Consider the following 14,576-nt stretch of genomic DNA (forward strand, 5'->3'; position numbering starts at 1 on the left):
TTTTAATTTCAAGTTCCACATGACATAATTAATTTAAAAATAAAATAGATTATCTGACATTTTGTTTAAACGCCAATTAGCGGTTACATTGGTCGCACACGGAATGACAAACAAACAAATAAATCAACAAACAAACTTTTTCTACACTGCATTCGGAATTGAACTCGTTATTTCATGAGAGTGAAATATAAATTTTTACATGAAATCTTGTAACTTTAATTCAAAATATCTGTGCTATTTAATATTATATTATATTTACCATGTCAAAGACGGTCTGCTTGAGAATTACAACCTTAAGTAAGGTGCTACCTTAATGAGTACTTTTGAATGGCTGGGTAAAGTATCCTGGCTCCCATGTCATTTGCAAACAGACAGAATCATTACCAATCATTAATTATATCTGTATATAACATATGTGATCTTTTCTGTTTTGACTTAAAGACATCGTTTACATTTAACTTCAATTTATTACTTGTCTGAAGGGTTACAGTTTTTGTATCCAAGAGCGGATAACATGTGATATCACAAGTGAACTGTACCAAGCTAAACGACTGTGCCCCAGTAACGTGAAGTTTGACTGAAGAGACGATTACTTTGACTAAGACCAATTTCCAGTTTTGACGGGGAGTCCTTGTTAGACGAAGATGAAACCACTTTTCATCTGCTTTGCATTCATTTCTTCCACATATGCAAGGTAAATTTACATTTGGCAAAATCATTTCATTTTTTAAATGTCAACCTTTAAATTCACGTATAAATCAATATATTTTCCATTTTCTTCTGATAAAATGGTTATCCTTTAAGTAGAAGGTTTTTTAATGTCATGACCACCATAAAAGAAATCGGCTATCTTATAATAAGAAAATTTAGCATGGCTTTCAAATTCAAACATTATTTGAAAAATTTAGTTTATATATATATATATATATATATATATATATATATATATATATATATATATATATATATATATATATATATATATATATATATATATATATATATATATATATACTTTAAATTATGCTAGAAATGTTACTTTCAGTATAATCGCTGCACCTTCGGATCGTGATCATTCCTTTTTGTGTGCAACTAATCTGTTTTTCTCTATTTTACCAGCTTCTTCGAAGTACAGTATCCCAGCGTTCTCGTGACAGCAGAGCGAAATGGAAGCATAACAATCGAGGTAAAAGTTCCGTTACAATTCCCAGCTGATAATGTTTCGTAGTGTTTATTATTTTTCTTGCAAATTTATAAAATATTCTTAAGTTTATTTATTATTCTAAATTACTTTTCTGCTTTCTATTTAATCATGAATAAAGATATTGCCTTGTAGATTATGCTTGTGCAAGGTCACACCTGTATGCGACTTCGCTAATTTAAATATGTAGGAGCACAGTTTTGTTTATTAGTTTAGCTAAAAAACCTGGGTCAATATATGGTAATGAAACGATGAGTTCCATCATAAGCAGTGTGTACAGTTTAATTTTTCTAAATTTATCTTACTAGAAATAATACCAATAAATTAAGAACCAGAAGACTTGGTGGTAATATTTAAATTAGGTCTTATAATTAGATTTTTTTCTTCTCAGTCTTAAAAACAAGCTAAAGCTATTTTTTTTTTTAAAACAATCTCACCCCACCCTTTATCCGTTACACTTCAGTTGCAATTATTGCTAATACGAGTACAGTGCACACCTTTCTGTCAGAACTTCAAAACGTGGTTTCTTATGCAAACGACAATGTAATGAGGGGCATTTTTGTTAATGTATTAATGTTTAATAATAATAGGTTTGGAACACTAATCTTTATGTCTTTACCAGGCGGGTCCAGTTGGAGGAAACATTCACATGAGACCCGGAAAAAATGGTACCGTTTTCATTGGTCACACAGACATATTGAGATTGTTTGAGGTATTCGCTTATGGTCATGATACATGTGTCCCTTTCTGCCAATATCCTCTCTCTCTCTCTCTCTCTCTCTCTCTCTCATGTGTGTGTCTTTACCGTAAAACCGTATTTAGTGTACACCTCAGGTTGTAATGAATGGTCTGAATTGGAAGGAGTTGTTGTTTTGATAGATACATTTTCTCACTTATGCATTAAACGAGACGAAACAAACACACGTGTGACTGGGAAGCGATCGTTATCCGACAGTGGTTGTCGCTGTCAAGACTATGCTATATGATCATGTTGTGAACGACGTAAAGCGGAGATGACGTGATTGTTAGACTGGTTTCATGTACTAAAACTAAAATGTGCATACTTGTTTTATTACATGGTCTATGAATAACTTTTAAATTCTTGAAAATGCCATTCCTCTATCCCCACAATTATGTTTATTTTTGCTGGTTTTAACGGCACTTTTAGCACATTATGCTGAGGAAATTTAAGTCTTCCTCAAGACACATCAAGGCAGCCGACTATGGCTTGTCAAGGCGTGTATCTAACCTGCGACGTTTGGATTAAGACATAACGAACGTGTATTATGTGCAATATCTGAGATATCCCAACTTGCATGACGTGTTAGCAATATGAGCGTGCACGCGCGCGCGTGTCTGTGTGTAATATATATATCTTCAGAACGCCAAGATTGATATATTTATGAAGGCTGAGTCTTATAGAGTCATAAGTTTTCCTAAATTTGTCTTTATCATCCCGTTTTTATACGGAGAGATTTTGCCTGTTTTGCCAGGTTGTGAACAGTCTGCCACCGATTTGGGGTGAAAAATCCGCCCATGGAAGCCTGGGAACTTACCTTGGTGGTAGCAAAATCAACGTATATCTCGAGGCACAGGTAAAAAATACTCTTGGTTTTCATAATTAGCTTGGAATTTTCACCTGATTTTTATGTTAAGAGAGTTGTTCCCAATGTTCGCACTAGAATGTTTTGAGATACCATGGATTGACTACCATCAGATTGTTAGTAAATCAAACAGAATCAACTCTAACTTTGCAGAAATGTGTAATATAAATAAACCGATTTCATTTGCAACTTTGCTCACTAAGCCTGTTCATTTGCAAATAAAAAGCGCTCATAGGATAAGTTCGACATCCATTTTAATACTTCTGGTGCGTTAAGTAAATTGTTCCATTCATGTACTGAATGCGAAAGAGATAAAATATTGTAAAAATAATTTATCCAGGGCAAACTCCCGTGGAATGTACATGTGGGTGTTATATTAAATCATAATAAATTATGCTTGTAGTGACGAAACAAGCTCAGTCCCGCCTCCTCTTCTTTTTTTATAACTTCGAACGGTCCCATCTTTACTTTTTTAAAATATGAACAATTTTTAGATCTACGGAGTTTGAATAGCAGCATTCCAACACTAAAACAGAGAACCAAATGTGGATGTTCCATGACTGTCACCACACGAATGATATTGTATTTTATACAGGACCCAGAAGGAACCAAACTTCGCTTTGAGAAAATTTCCGGGGCTCTTCCTCCAGGAGTTATCATAGATCCAGATACTGGTCACGTTAGTGGTGTGGCCCCAGATGTAGATGCGTCGTACGAGTTTGGAGTGCGGGTCAGCGATACGCATGGGAAGTACGCTGACCAGATATTCTCTATTGATACGCGAGGTAACTCGGAACATTTTATATATATATATATATATATATATATATATATATATATATATATATATATATATATATATATATATATATATATATATATATATATATATATATATATATATATATAATTTAAATACATAAAAACTTGTAAAAACAATAAAACTTATTAAATTAATCAAAGCATGAATTAAATTTAATGAAATAGCAGCTGGCATTGCCTAGAAAATAACTACCAACATACAAGGGGGCCCCGAGTGGCCGAGTGGTCTAAAGCGCTCTCCGTTACGGATCACTGCCATCTTACCTCTGTCTGCGTAGGTTCGAGTCTTGGATTCGGCCAATGTGGGTATGTGAGAAAGCTTGTCAGTAGCTTCTCGAGGGTCGGTGGTTTTTTCCGCGGTTTTCCGGGTTCTTCCTTCACCATTAATACTGGCCGCCATGTATAGCCTATCGTGTGCTGAAAAATGGCGTTAAACCCTACAACAACAACAACAACAACCAACATACAACAATGGATTTGTCGTAGTCGGACCCCCATGAAATAAACAGAATTCTGATCGGTCATATTATCCTCGTCATATTAATTTTGTTGTAATTTACAGTGTTTGCTTATTGGAGTTCTTATTGTGACTGTTGTTGCTGTTGTTGTGTATCTTGTTTATGACGATGGTGATACTGTTGACGCTGATGCCATTGTGAGTTTTAGTCAGACGACGGGAGAAGTAGCAACTCCACGGATCGTTATGAGTGAATAAATAATAAAACAAAAACATGTACCTCTGTCTTAGCCGTTGTAGTTATGTTCATTATAACAAACTTTGACTATTGCTTGCTGTAGTTGTGTTCATTACAACTACTATTATGACTAATGCTGTAGTTGTGTTCATTACAGCCACTACTATGAATAATGCTGTAGTTGTGTTCATTACAACCACTACCATGACAATTGCATGCTGTAGTTGTGTTAATTACGACTACGACTATGACAATTGCTTGCTGTATTTGTGTTAATTACAAATACTACTATGACTATTGCTGTTGTTGTGTTCATTACTACAAATTATTATGGATACTGCTTGCTGTAGTTGTGTTCATTGCAACTACTACTGTGACTATTGCTTGCTGTAGTTGTGTTCATTACAACTACTACTATGACAACTGCTTGCTGTAGTTGTTTTCATTATAACTACTATTATGGTTATTGCTTGTTGTACTTGTGATAATTACAACTACTACTATGAATATTACTTACTGTACATGTGTTCATTACAACTACTATGGCTTGCTGTAGCTGGTTAATTACAACTACTACTATGATTATTGATGTTGTTCTGTTCATTACAACTACTATGACCAATGTTTGCTGTAGTTGTGTCCATTACAATTACTACTATGAAATCTGCTTGCTGTAGTTGCGTTCATTATAACTACCATTATGGTTATTGCTTGTTGTAGTAGTGTTAATTACAACTACAACTATGACTATTGTTGTTGTTGTGTTAGTTACAACTACTACTATGACTATTGTTGTTGTTGTGTTAATTACAACTACTACTATGACTATTGTTGCTGTTGTGTTAATTACAACTACAACTATGACTGTTGTTGTTGTTGTGTTAATTACAACTACTACTATGACTATTGTTGTTGTTGTGTTAATTACAACTACTACTATGACTATTGTTGTTGTTGTGTTCATTGCAAATTCGAGACTCCTCCATAAGGATGACACGACCCGTCCACCGGTGTTGGGCCCTCATGACCATCGCTTCGATACAAGTTAAGCCTGCTCCATCCAGCACTTCTAGGTTCATCATTCTGTCTTGCCATCTGATGCCCATAATCCAGTGCAGGGCTCTCGTGTGGAAGTACTCAAGTTGGTTGATGTGCTTCTTGTATGTTGTCCAGGTCTCACATCCATATAGGAGGCTTGTTAGCACAACTGCTTTATAAACCTTTATCTTGGTGGACGGTTTGATATTCCTGTGACTCAACAGCTAAAGCAGAGATGTCCTAATGATTGACTGACGCTGCTGATACGTGCCGTTATCTCTTCGTCTAGCAATCCATCGGAAGATATGATGTTTCCAATGTACTTGAAGTGATCGACAGCTTCCAGTTGGATGCCTTTGATAGACATAATCGGGGGGGGGGGGGGGCTATGGTGACTGAGACAGGTCGGTGAAGTACATATGTCTTGTTCAGACTGATAGTGAGTCCGAAAAGTCTCGAGGCTTCCGCGAAGCGAGTAACGATGATCTGGAGATCTGCTTTCGTGTGTGCTATGAGAGCACAGTCATCTGCGAAAAGTGCCTCTTGAATATGTTGAATAATACTGGGGCGAGAACGCAGCCCTGCTTCACGTCGTTAGAAATGTTGAATCGCTTGGAGACATCCCCGTTGTAGAGAACGAGTCCCGTTATGCCGTCGTGGAAAAGTTGGATCATCTTAATGAACTTCCTGGGGCAACCGAGTCGTGCTAGTTGTGTTCATTACAACTACTATTATGACTACTGCTTGCTGTAGTTGTGTTCATTACCATTACTACTATCACTATTACTTACTGTAGTTGTCTTAGTTACCACTACTATTATAGCTATTGCTTACTGTAGTTGTCTTCATTACCACTACTACTATGACTGTTGCTTACTGTATTTGTGTTCATTACTACTACTACCATCACCATTGCTGCCAATGATATTTTTGTCTATTTCGCTACTACTACTACTCCTATTATCGCATATATATTTGTTGTTCTCGTCTGCGCCGTTGTCATTATTATTATTATTATTATTATTAGTAGTAGTAGTAGTAGTAGTAGTAGTGTTATTATTATTATTATTATTAGTATTATTATTACACGCACACGGGTAAATACTTGACCGAGCGGTTGTCAAACCCTGGCGCGATTCTCGCTAGAAGTCATAAGTTTCCCCGACTTTCCAAAGACTTCCATACAACCTCAGATGTAAATCAGAAAGCCCGACGTGTCCATTCTATACCTAAATTTTCCTCTAATTAATGCAAGACCACAGATAAACCAAACTGCCAACTATCTATCAACCGTACATCTGCATGTTTTGGCTTCATTATGTTTCCGTACCACCAACCGTTCACGCCTTAGAACATATATGAATACTCCCTAACAATGGGAACTATTTTAACTCCGCCACCTTAGGCCAGTCAATGATGCTTTCTAGGCACATTTCGCCGATATAACTGCACCATATTCGCCCACATGGCGACATGAACGGTGTCTGTCAAGTCCCTTTTTATTTATGCCCTTGTGTAATTTACCGGTTTAATACCGTAAGTACCGTCCTTGCAGTCACGCTACCAATGTATACCACTAGATTTTAATATGTACTATTTAACGACAGGGACATTCATTCGGTTTTGATCGAATTCACTACTAGTGAACCAGGACATCATGGAAACACACTAACACTTCACTCCGTGACGTTTGCTTCTATTAATTAGCTCATTAGTTCGGGCCAGGAATATTTCCATGGCGCCGAATTCCAATAATCAAACAAGTAATCACACAAATCTAAGAATTGCTTAAAACGGGGCACTACAACCAAGTGCACATACTCTAAATTTACTACATTATTATTATCATTATTATTATTATTAGTAGTAGTAGTGTTATTATTATTATTATTATTATTATTATTATTATTATTATTCACAGAGAGAGACCAGTGTGTAAGCAACCCATGCCGCAACGGTGGATCATGTCAAGATTTGATTGATAGCTACAAATGCACGTGCCTACCAATGTATGGGGGTCAGAGCTGCGAGTACAGTAAGAAGCATTCTTCTTCTTCTTCTTCTTCTTCTTCTTCTTCCTATTATTATTATTATTATTAGCTCCCGCCGTAGTAATGTCCTTCTGTTTGTGAAAAAGCTTTCGAACGGTGGCATCAGCGTATCAACATTTTCTTTTCATTTCTTATTTCAACCAGGTTTGCAGTCAAGCTTCATTTCATTAAGCTTCATTTCACTTACAGCGTTAACCCTCGATAGATTTCTTGTGAGCACAAAGCCTTTATTTTTCATAATTGTAATATATGAAATTAATTTACGGATAAGCAATATTGACCTATTTTACAGAATTACGAGGAATGATCGACTTATAATAGGCATCTTAAGAATGTGTTGACGCCATAACAATCCTTGTTTTATATTTTGAAGATTATAGATGCTCTAAATCGACTTCGAATGTTCCAATGGCTAGGTCCAGGTGTCTGACCATGTATGTATGACCATATATATATATATATATATATATATATATATATATATATATATATATATATATATATATATATATATATATATATATACACTCTTATTTTTAGATTGTTCCACTACGGCTGTAGGGGTGAGTAATAATACCGCTAATAAGATCCCAGATGCCCAGTTGTCCGCTCACTTGTCCAGTAACGACCGGTCCGGAGCCAACGGACGGCTATACGACTCCATTGGCTGGATTGGAGATGGAGCTAACTCATGGCTCCAGGTATGAGGTTCTTTTTGTAATCAATAAAATAGTTAGTTTTTGTCGTTTTAAAACTGGCGGAAGTGACCTTCCCGGTAAATCGGGTTCATCGTTTATTCAAAGTATGTTAAACTTGATAATTAGTTTTGGCTGGCATTAGGTGATGTTACGGCAAACAACGTATCTTTCGTAGTTAGTTACATCGTGTCCAGGTAAGTTTTGTGAAGTGCGATACAGAAGGAACCATCACGTTAGTCAATCCGGACTGATCTGAGAACCCGCGCACATCCGGTCATGAATCAAAACGCCCTTACCATTGATCTACTGTTAGTATTGGCCTATAAATCAGCCCCTGACCTATAACAATATTGACTAGCGATTTAGGGGCTGATATCACCTATTCTTTAAAAGATGCAAATATCTGCTGTCACTTTTCTCTGCACACACCGGTATTGCTCTCAGCTGTTGAGCTACTAGTCAGCTGAAGGGTTCTTTTGGCGATAGGTGCATACTATGTTCAGATCAAATCCTATGTTTGCCGTCTTGTTAATCCATGTGGAATAACCCTCTGCCCTGTGAACATTTTGAATTTCGTGCTAGATATGACTATAACCAAATACTGGTGAGTGTCTAAATCGTACGCATGTGTGTTCCGGAAAGATCTGCATGCGGAAAACTTGCACATTTTAATAATCATGTAACTTCAGACCAACATATCGTCTATCAGAATCAACAGATTTGGGGGACTGATTTATCTGACTATCGTACCTGCAATAGTCGCCGTAGGGAACCAGTCACAACATTACTCTCATTTATTCCTAATCATCTGCACCTTTTCTTTTTTTTTCCTCATTGCAAAGACAAACGTATCTTACAGCAAGTGTTAATTTTTTTTTAAAAAAAAGCTAATTTAGTAAGGTCCTTACATCAGAACGTAAATGGTTTATATGTTAACGTGACTTTCAAGGGCGCAGTTACGTGCACAATCACCTCTACGTTTGGCCTACATTCATAAAACTTAATGGCTGACCACTACAAGTTTTACCCCCCCCCCAACAAAAAAAAACAAAAAAATCTGCGGGCACCCCTGGTTACTTTATATCTAAAATTAGTCGGTGCTTTATAGCCAGGAGTGTATTTATGTGTAACGCATCTTTTTTTTTTATAAAAAGCAAATATCACAAATAGACACTATAGAACAAATAATCTTAATCTCTTACCAAGTGTAGTCAATGTATTTGGTGTTGATGATAATGGAATCTTTCCAAGATGAAAGTCAAAGAGAGCTAATTGTAAAACAGTTAATCTGTTGCTGTATAAGAAACATTATGCGCTGAAAATTTTTTTAATGGATTAGCAGGCAAACAGTTTAACAAACACAAAGAAAAAAGTATTTTTGCTATCGCTGTTTATGGGATTTTACCTATGGAAAACTTCTCTTGAAGCACAATAAAATACTGTATTCATCAACAACGCACAACATTGCCAGACGAAAAAGATAAAGTACTGACATTCTCTAACTATAAGAAAAAGTTCGTGATACCATTCACAATTAGGCACGATTTTGAGTCAGTTCAAGAGTTCATTCCTGAAGAATCTAATTTTGTTGGATCGTTAATAAACACGCACACAAATAAACACAGTCCAGTCTCTGTTGTTTATAAAGTTACTTGTATGGTTAATCCTGCGCTATCTGAGCCTGTTAAAATCTACCGACGAAAAAATAAAAACGATGAAGAACCAGCTGTTTAGTTAATAAAAAATCTTTTCAATGAAGCATCAAAAATATTTAAACATTTTTCCAATCCAGTTCCAATGATCCAATTAACCACAGAGCAGCAGCACGGGTTTGAAGCAGCTGCATGCTGTCATATTTGTGAAAAAAACGTTTATAACTCCATTAACAGATACAAATTTTGATGATACTAGAAAAGTTCGTGATCACTGTCATATTACTGAATAATACAGAAGAACCGCACATAATCGTTGTAATGTAAAAGTTCATACATCCAAGTTCGTTCCTTGTGTTGCACATAATTTTAAAAGCTATGATGGTCATTTCATCATATCAGTGTTAGGTCATCCTATGATGGTCATTTCATCATATCAGTGTTAGGTCATCCTATGATGGTCATTTCATCATATCAGTGTTAGGTCATCCTATGATGGTCATTTCATCATATCAGTGTTAGGTCACCCTATGTTGGTCATTTCATCATATCAGTGTTAGTTCATCCTGATACTATCAAACTGTGTAATGGTCGCAAAATAGATGGTATCCCAAACAACGCTGAAAAAATTATGTCGCTAACAGTTGGGCTACTTCGTTTTATTGATAATCTGCGATTCATGAACTTTTCATTGTACTCGCTAGTAAAAAAATTGTAAGGACATTCCGTCGCTGGTGGGACATTTTGATGAACGAGCAGAATTAAGGAGGCAGAAAGTAGGCATCTTCCCATTCGAGTATTTTTATAGCTTTGAACGACTTAATGAAACATTACACCCAGATCATGATAAATTGTATTCATCACTCTCAGTGGAAAATATAACTGATGATGAATATAATCACGCACATCGAGTCTGGCAAGAATTTAGTTGTAAGACTCTTGGTGATTATCTAGATTTGTATTTGATGTAATATGTTTTAGTAATCGATGATATAATTCAGAGTTTTCGTCGAACAAATATTGACAAGTAGAAACTAGATCCTTGTTGGTATTTCTCATCACCAGGGTTAGCATGGGATGCATTATTCAAGCTAACCAAAACGGAAGTAGAACTAATAACATATCCTGATATGTACTATTTTATTGAAAAAGGTATTCGTTGTGTAATCAGCGTTTAAAAAAATATGCACGCGCTAACAATAAATATTTATCTGATTATGATCCGACTAAACCAAATAAATATATTTTGTATTTCAATACAATAACCTGTATGGCTAGGCAATGTCAGAACGAATGCCTTATAAGGGAAACTATAGGCAATTTGCTCACAGAAACAAAAAATATAACTGTAGATCTTTCCGATTTAGATTTTACTTATTTCGTTGAAATAGATGTTGATTATCCCGAAACGTTGCATAATTATCATAATGATTATCCTTTTATGGCAGAAAAAATGATACTACGATATTCTTTATAATGAAAAGAGCAGTTATCACATCGGCGATGAAAGCCGTATTCAGTAACTAAATTAGTCCCGCATTTGTTGAGTAAACACAGTTATATTTGTCATTACTGTTTGCATAAACAGCCGCTCAATAATGACTTATTCTTTTAAAAAAATCACTGAATTTTAAAATTAAAACAATCACGGTGGATGGCCGATTATATCAAATTCAACACTGATATGCAAACGATAGCTAAAACGGATTGTGATAAAGCTTTTTTGAAGCTGACAAACAATTCTGTGTTCGGAAAGACGATGGAGAATATTCGAAATGGAGTTGATATTGAAGTCGTTGATAATCCCAAATGATGCAGCAAGCTTGGCGCGTCAGAATGTTTGCTGGATTAATACACCTCAATGAAAATCTCGTTATGATTAAGAAGCATAAAACAATTTTAGTACTTAATAAGTCAGTCTATGTCGATGCATCTATGTTAGAAATCTCAAAGTGGTTTATGTACGATTTTCAGTGTAGTTTTGTAAACAATAAATAGCCAAGTGCAAGGGTGTTGTTCACAGATACTGATTCACTCGCGTATGAGACTGATGGAGTTGATTGTCTAATGATGATGCGTATCAGGATATATATAATAATATAGAAATATTTGATCTATCTGATGTTTCTCAAAAGACAGGATTTCACGACCCAACAAATTAAAAAGGAATCGGTAAGATGAAAGACGAAGTTTGTTTTGAGCCAGTTATCGAATTTGTTGGACTTCGAAGCAAGATATATTCAGTATTATGTTCAAATCCAAAGAAACGTATTAATTCTAAAGGTGTTAAAAAAGCCGTGGTAAAAAAGAATGTTATTCATAACAATTTTCGTCAGGTACTATGTAATGAAGAAAAAAAATCACATTTCAGAAATGACCACGATAAGACCATATTGTCATGAAATAAACACAGAATAGATAGCTAAACAAAGATTAAATAATTTCGATGACAAACTATACTGTACTGATGGTATTAGGATATTATAAAACATACTCGTAGATAAGTTTTCAGTCTGTTTAGTAGTTGGGTTTAGTGGGGTTTATTGAGCTATATTTCGTATGAAGCAAGAAACAGAATTAATTTTAGACGCAGTAAAAAAGAATGTCGTTGTTGGAGGTGTCATCATGGTAATCATTTTCTATTTTTTTTAAACAATCTGGATTACCACAAGAGGGTTGTTAAATTTCGACATAGAAGGGTAAAAACGATGTAAACAAACGTTGTTGGATAAAAAGATATGGAACTGTGTCATAGCCCCACAAAACCCTGTTATTAATGTCTTCCATATTTATAACATTGCGTAGGTTGCCCGTCGATTAAACATGTTTATGGATATCAATCATTACAGATTGATATTGGCGCAGTCCATGATGTGTATGCTGTAGAAACACAAGGTGCTATCGGTTCCTATTACGTCAATCAGTACAGTATTACCTACAGTGTGGATGGAAATAACTTCAATGCGGTCAAGACCGGAAATACTACTACGGTTAGTAAATGCAAAGTTTTACACTTTCACGAAATGGACAGAGACAGAGATAAACATATTTTATGGTGACTTTTTGAATATATATATATATATATATATATATATATATATATATATATATATATATATATATATATATATATATATATATACCCCCAGATAGATAGAGATAGATAGATAGACAGACAGACAGACTGACAGACAGACAGAGATATATAGATAGACACATATATAGATAGGTAGGTAGGCTGATAGAAAGGTAAGTAGGTAGGTAGATAGATAGGTAGATAGACATATAAGTAGCTAGCTAGCTAGATAGATAGATAGGTAGGTAGGTATGTAGATAGGTAGGTAAGTAAGTAGATAGAGAGATAGATAGGTTGATAGACAGACAGGTAAATCGGTATATAGATAAGTAGATAGATAGATAGATAGGTGGGTAGGTTGATAGACAGGTAATTAGGTATACATATATATATATATATATATATATATATATATATATATATATATATATATATATATATATAAAGAGAAAGAGAGAGAGAGAGAGAGGTGGGTATGTTGGTTGATAGACAGGTAAGTCGGTAGATTGATAGACCGACATATTGATAGGTCGGTAGGTTGATAGAGAGGTAAGTAGATAGACAGATAGTTAGACGGGTAGGTAGGTTGATAGACAGGTGAGTAGGTAGATAGATAGATAGGTTGATAGACAGGTAAGTAGATAGACATATATGTAGATAGATAAATAGGACGATAGACAGGTAAGTATTTATATAGACATATAGATAGATAGGTAGGTAGATAGATCATTTAGCCCCATTTCTGATGTTTCAAATAATATGTACAGGCCTGTTCAGTGGTGATTCTAGTTTGGTCGCACAATGGTTTTTACAGCTCTGTCATTTGTATTTCTGCGACTAACAAGATGAGGGAGGAGAAGGAAGACGTTAATGATAAAGAATGTGGAGGGTCAAGATGCGCAGAATGCCTCACTTGTTTATGTTTTCAATCACTCAGTCGGTTATGACTAATGATTTTCACTGAACATATATTGTGCATTTTTGAATTTTATTTTAGAATGCAGCACAAGTTTGGACAATTATAGTGACTTAAAAAGAATGCTTAAATACCGAAAATGTGTTAATAAAAAAACAAAACTATAATTAACGGCATACATGGGAATCCAGGAAAAAATATTTTATATTAAGATCTTATTCAAACAATTTTGCAACAAATCCCGAATATTATTGATATATTTCAGTTATTTGCCGGCAGTGGGTCTTCTGTCAATAGCGTGAGCAGGCAACCATTACCAATGCCCATCAGAGCTCGCTACATCCGGTTTCACCCGTCCAACTGGACGTCTGCTATCAAACCTGGAATGAGGGTCGAGATTTATGCATGTAAAGTGGACAACTAGGAAAGCCTTGAGGAGACCATGCTTAAATAGTCTTTATGGAATATATGAAAATAAACTGGAGTTTTATCGTCAATATATGTGCTTATTTGTTGACATTTTTTTTGTTCGTTATGACTTAGTTCATCCACTCATGAGAAACTGTGGCAGTAATACCGAACTCATTTTATTTTTCTCAAACCAAGGTACGCGAAGATTTGTGTATGTCATCTCTCCGTGCACGTGTGTTCACATGTCATTAAATATTAAATGACAATTCTTTGTTTTTGCCAACTGTCTCGTAGACTGTCTATGAAGCAAAGCTTCAAGGAAACTTTTACAAAGAATTAAGTTTTGTATCCCGACCTTGAGCGAGAAGACTTATAAACTTAGATGCGAGAGTATATCAGGAATAATGCTATG

At 35.2% G+C, this 14,576-nt stretch overlaps 1 protein-coding gene across 1 annotated transcript; it reads left to right on the plus strand.

Annotated features, from left to right (window-relative positions):
- Positions 1-515: 515 nt before the first annotated feature.
- Positions 516-14,250, plus strand: LOC149797275 (uncharacterized). The gene is made up of 9 exons (XM_089960385.1): positions 516-694; positions 1,120-1,186; positions 1,824-1,913; positions 2,695-2,796; positions 3,401-3,590; positions 7,282-7,395; positions 7,952-8,112; positions 12,611-12,751; positions 14,019-14,250. The coding sequence occupies exons 1-9, from the start codon at positions 645-647 to the stop codon at positions 14,175-14,177; spliced, it is 1,074 nt and encodes a 357-aa protein (XP_089816511.1). The 5' UTR covers positions 516-644; the 3' UTR covers positions 14,178-14,250.
- Positions 14,251-14,576: the final 326 nt, after the last annotated feature.

Source organism: Sinohyriopsis cumingii, chromosome 6 (genome assembly GCF_028554795.1).
Source record: "Sinohyriopsis cumingii isolate HCF-2022 chromosome 6, ASM2855479v2, whole genome shotgun sequence".
NCBI classification, from domain to species: Eukaryota; Metazoa; Mollusca; class Bivalvia; order Unionida; family Unionidae; genus Sinohyriopsis; species Sinohyriopsis cumingii.

Coding starts and splice junctions, on each gene's coding strand:
- LOC149797275 (XM_089960385.1), top strand. CDS start 645: ATGAAACCACTTTTCATCTGCTTTGCATTCATTTCTTCCACATATGCA. Junction 1,187..1,823: donor ATGGAAGCATAACAATCGAG/GTAAAAGTTCCG, acceptor TGTCTTTACCAG/GCGGGTCCAGTTGGAGGAAA. Junction 12,752..14,018: donor AGACCGGAAATACTACTACG/GTTAGTAAATGC, acceptor GATATATTTCAG/TTATTTGCCGGCAGTGGGTC.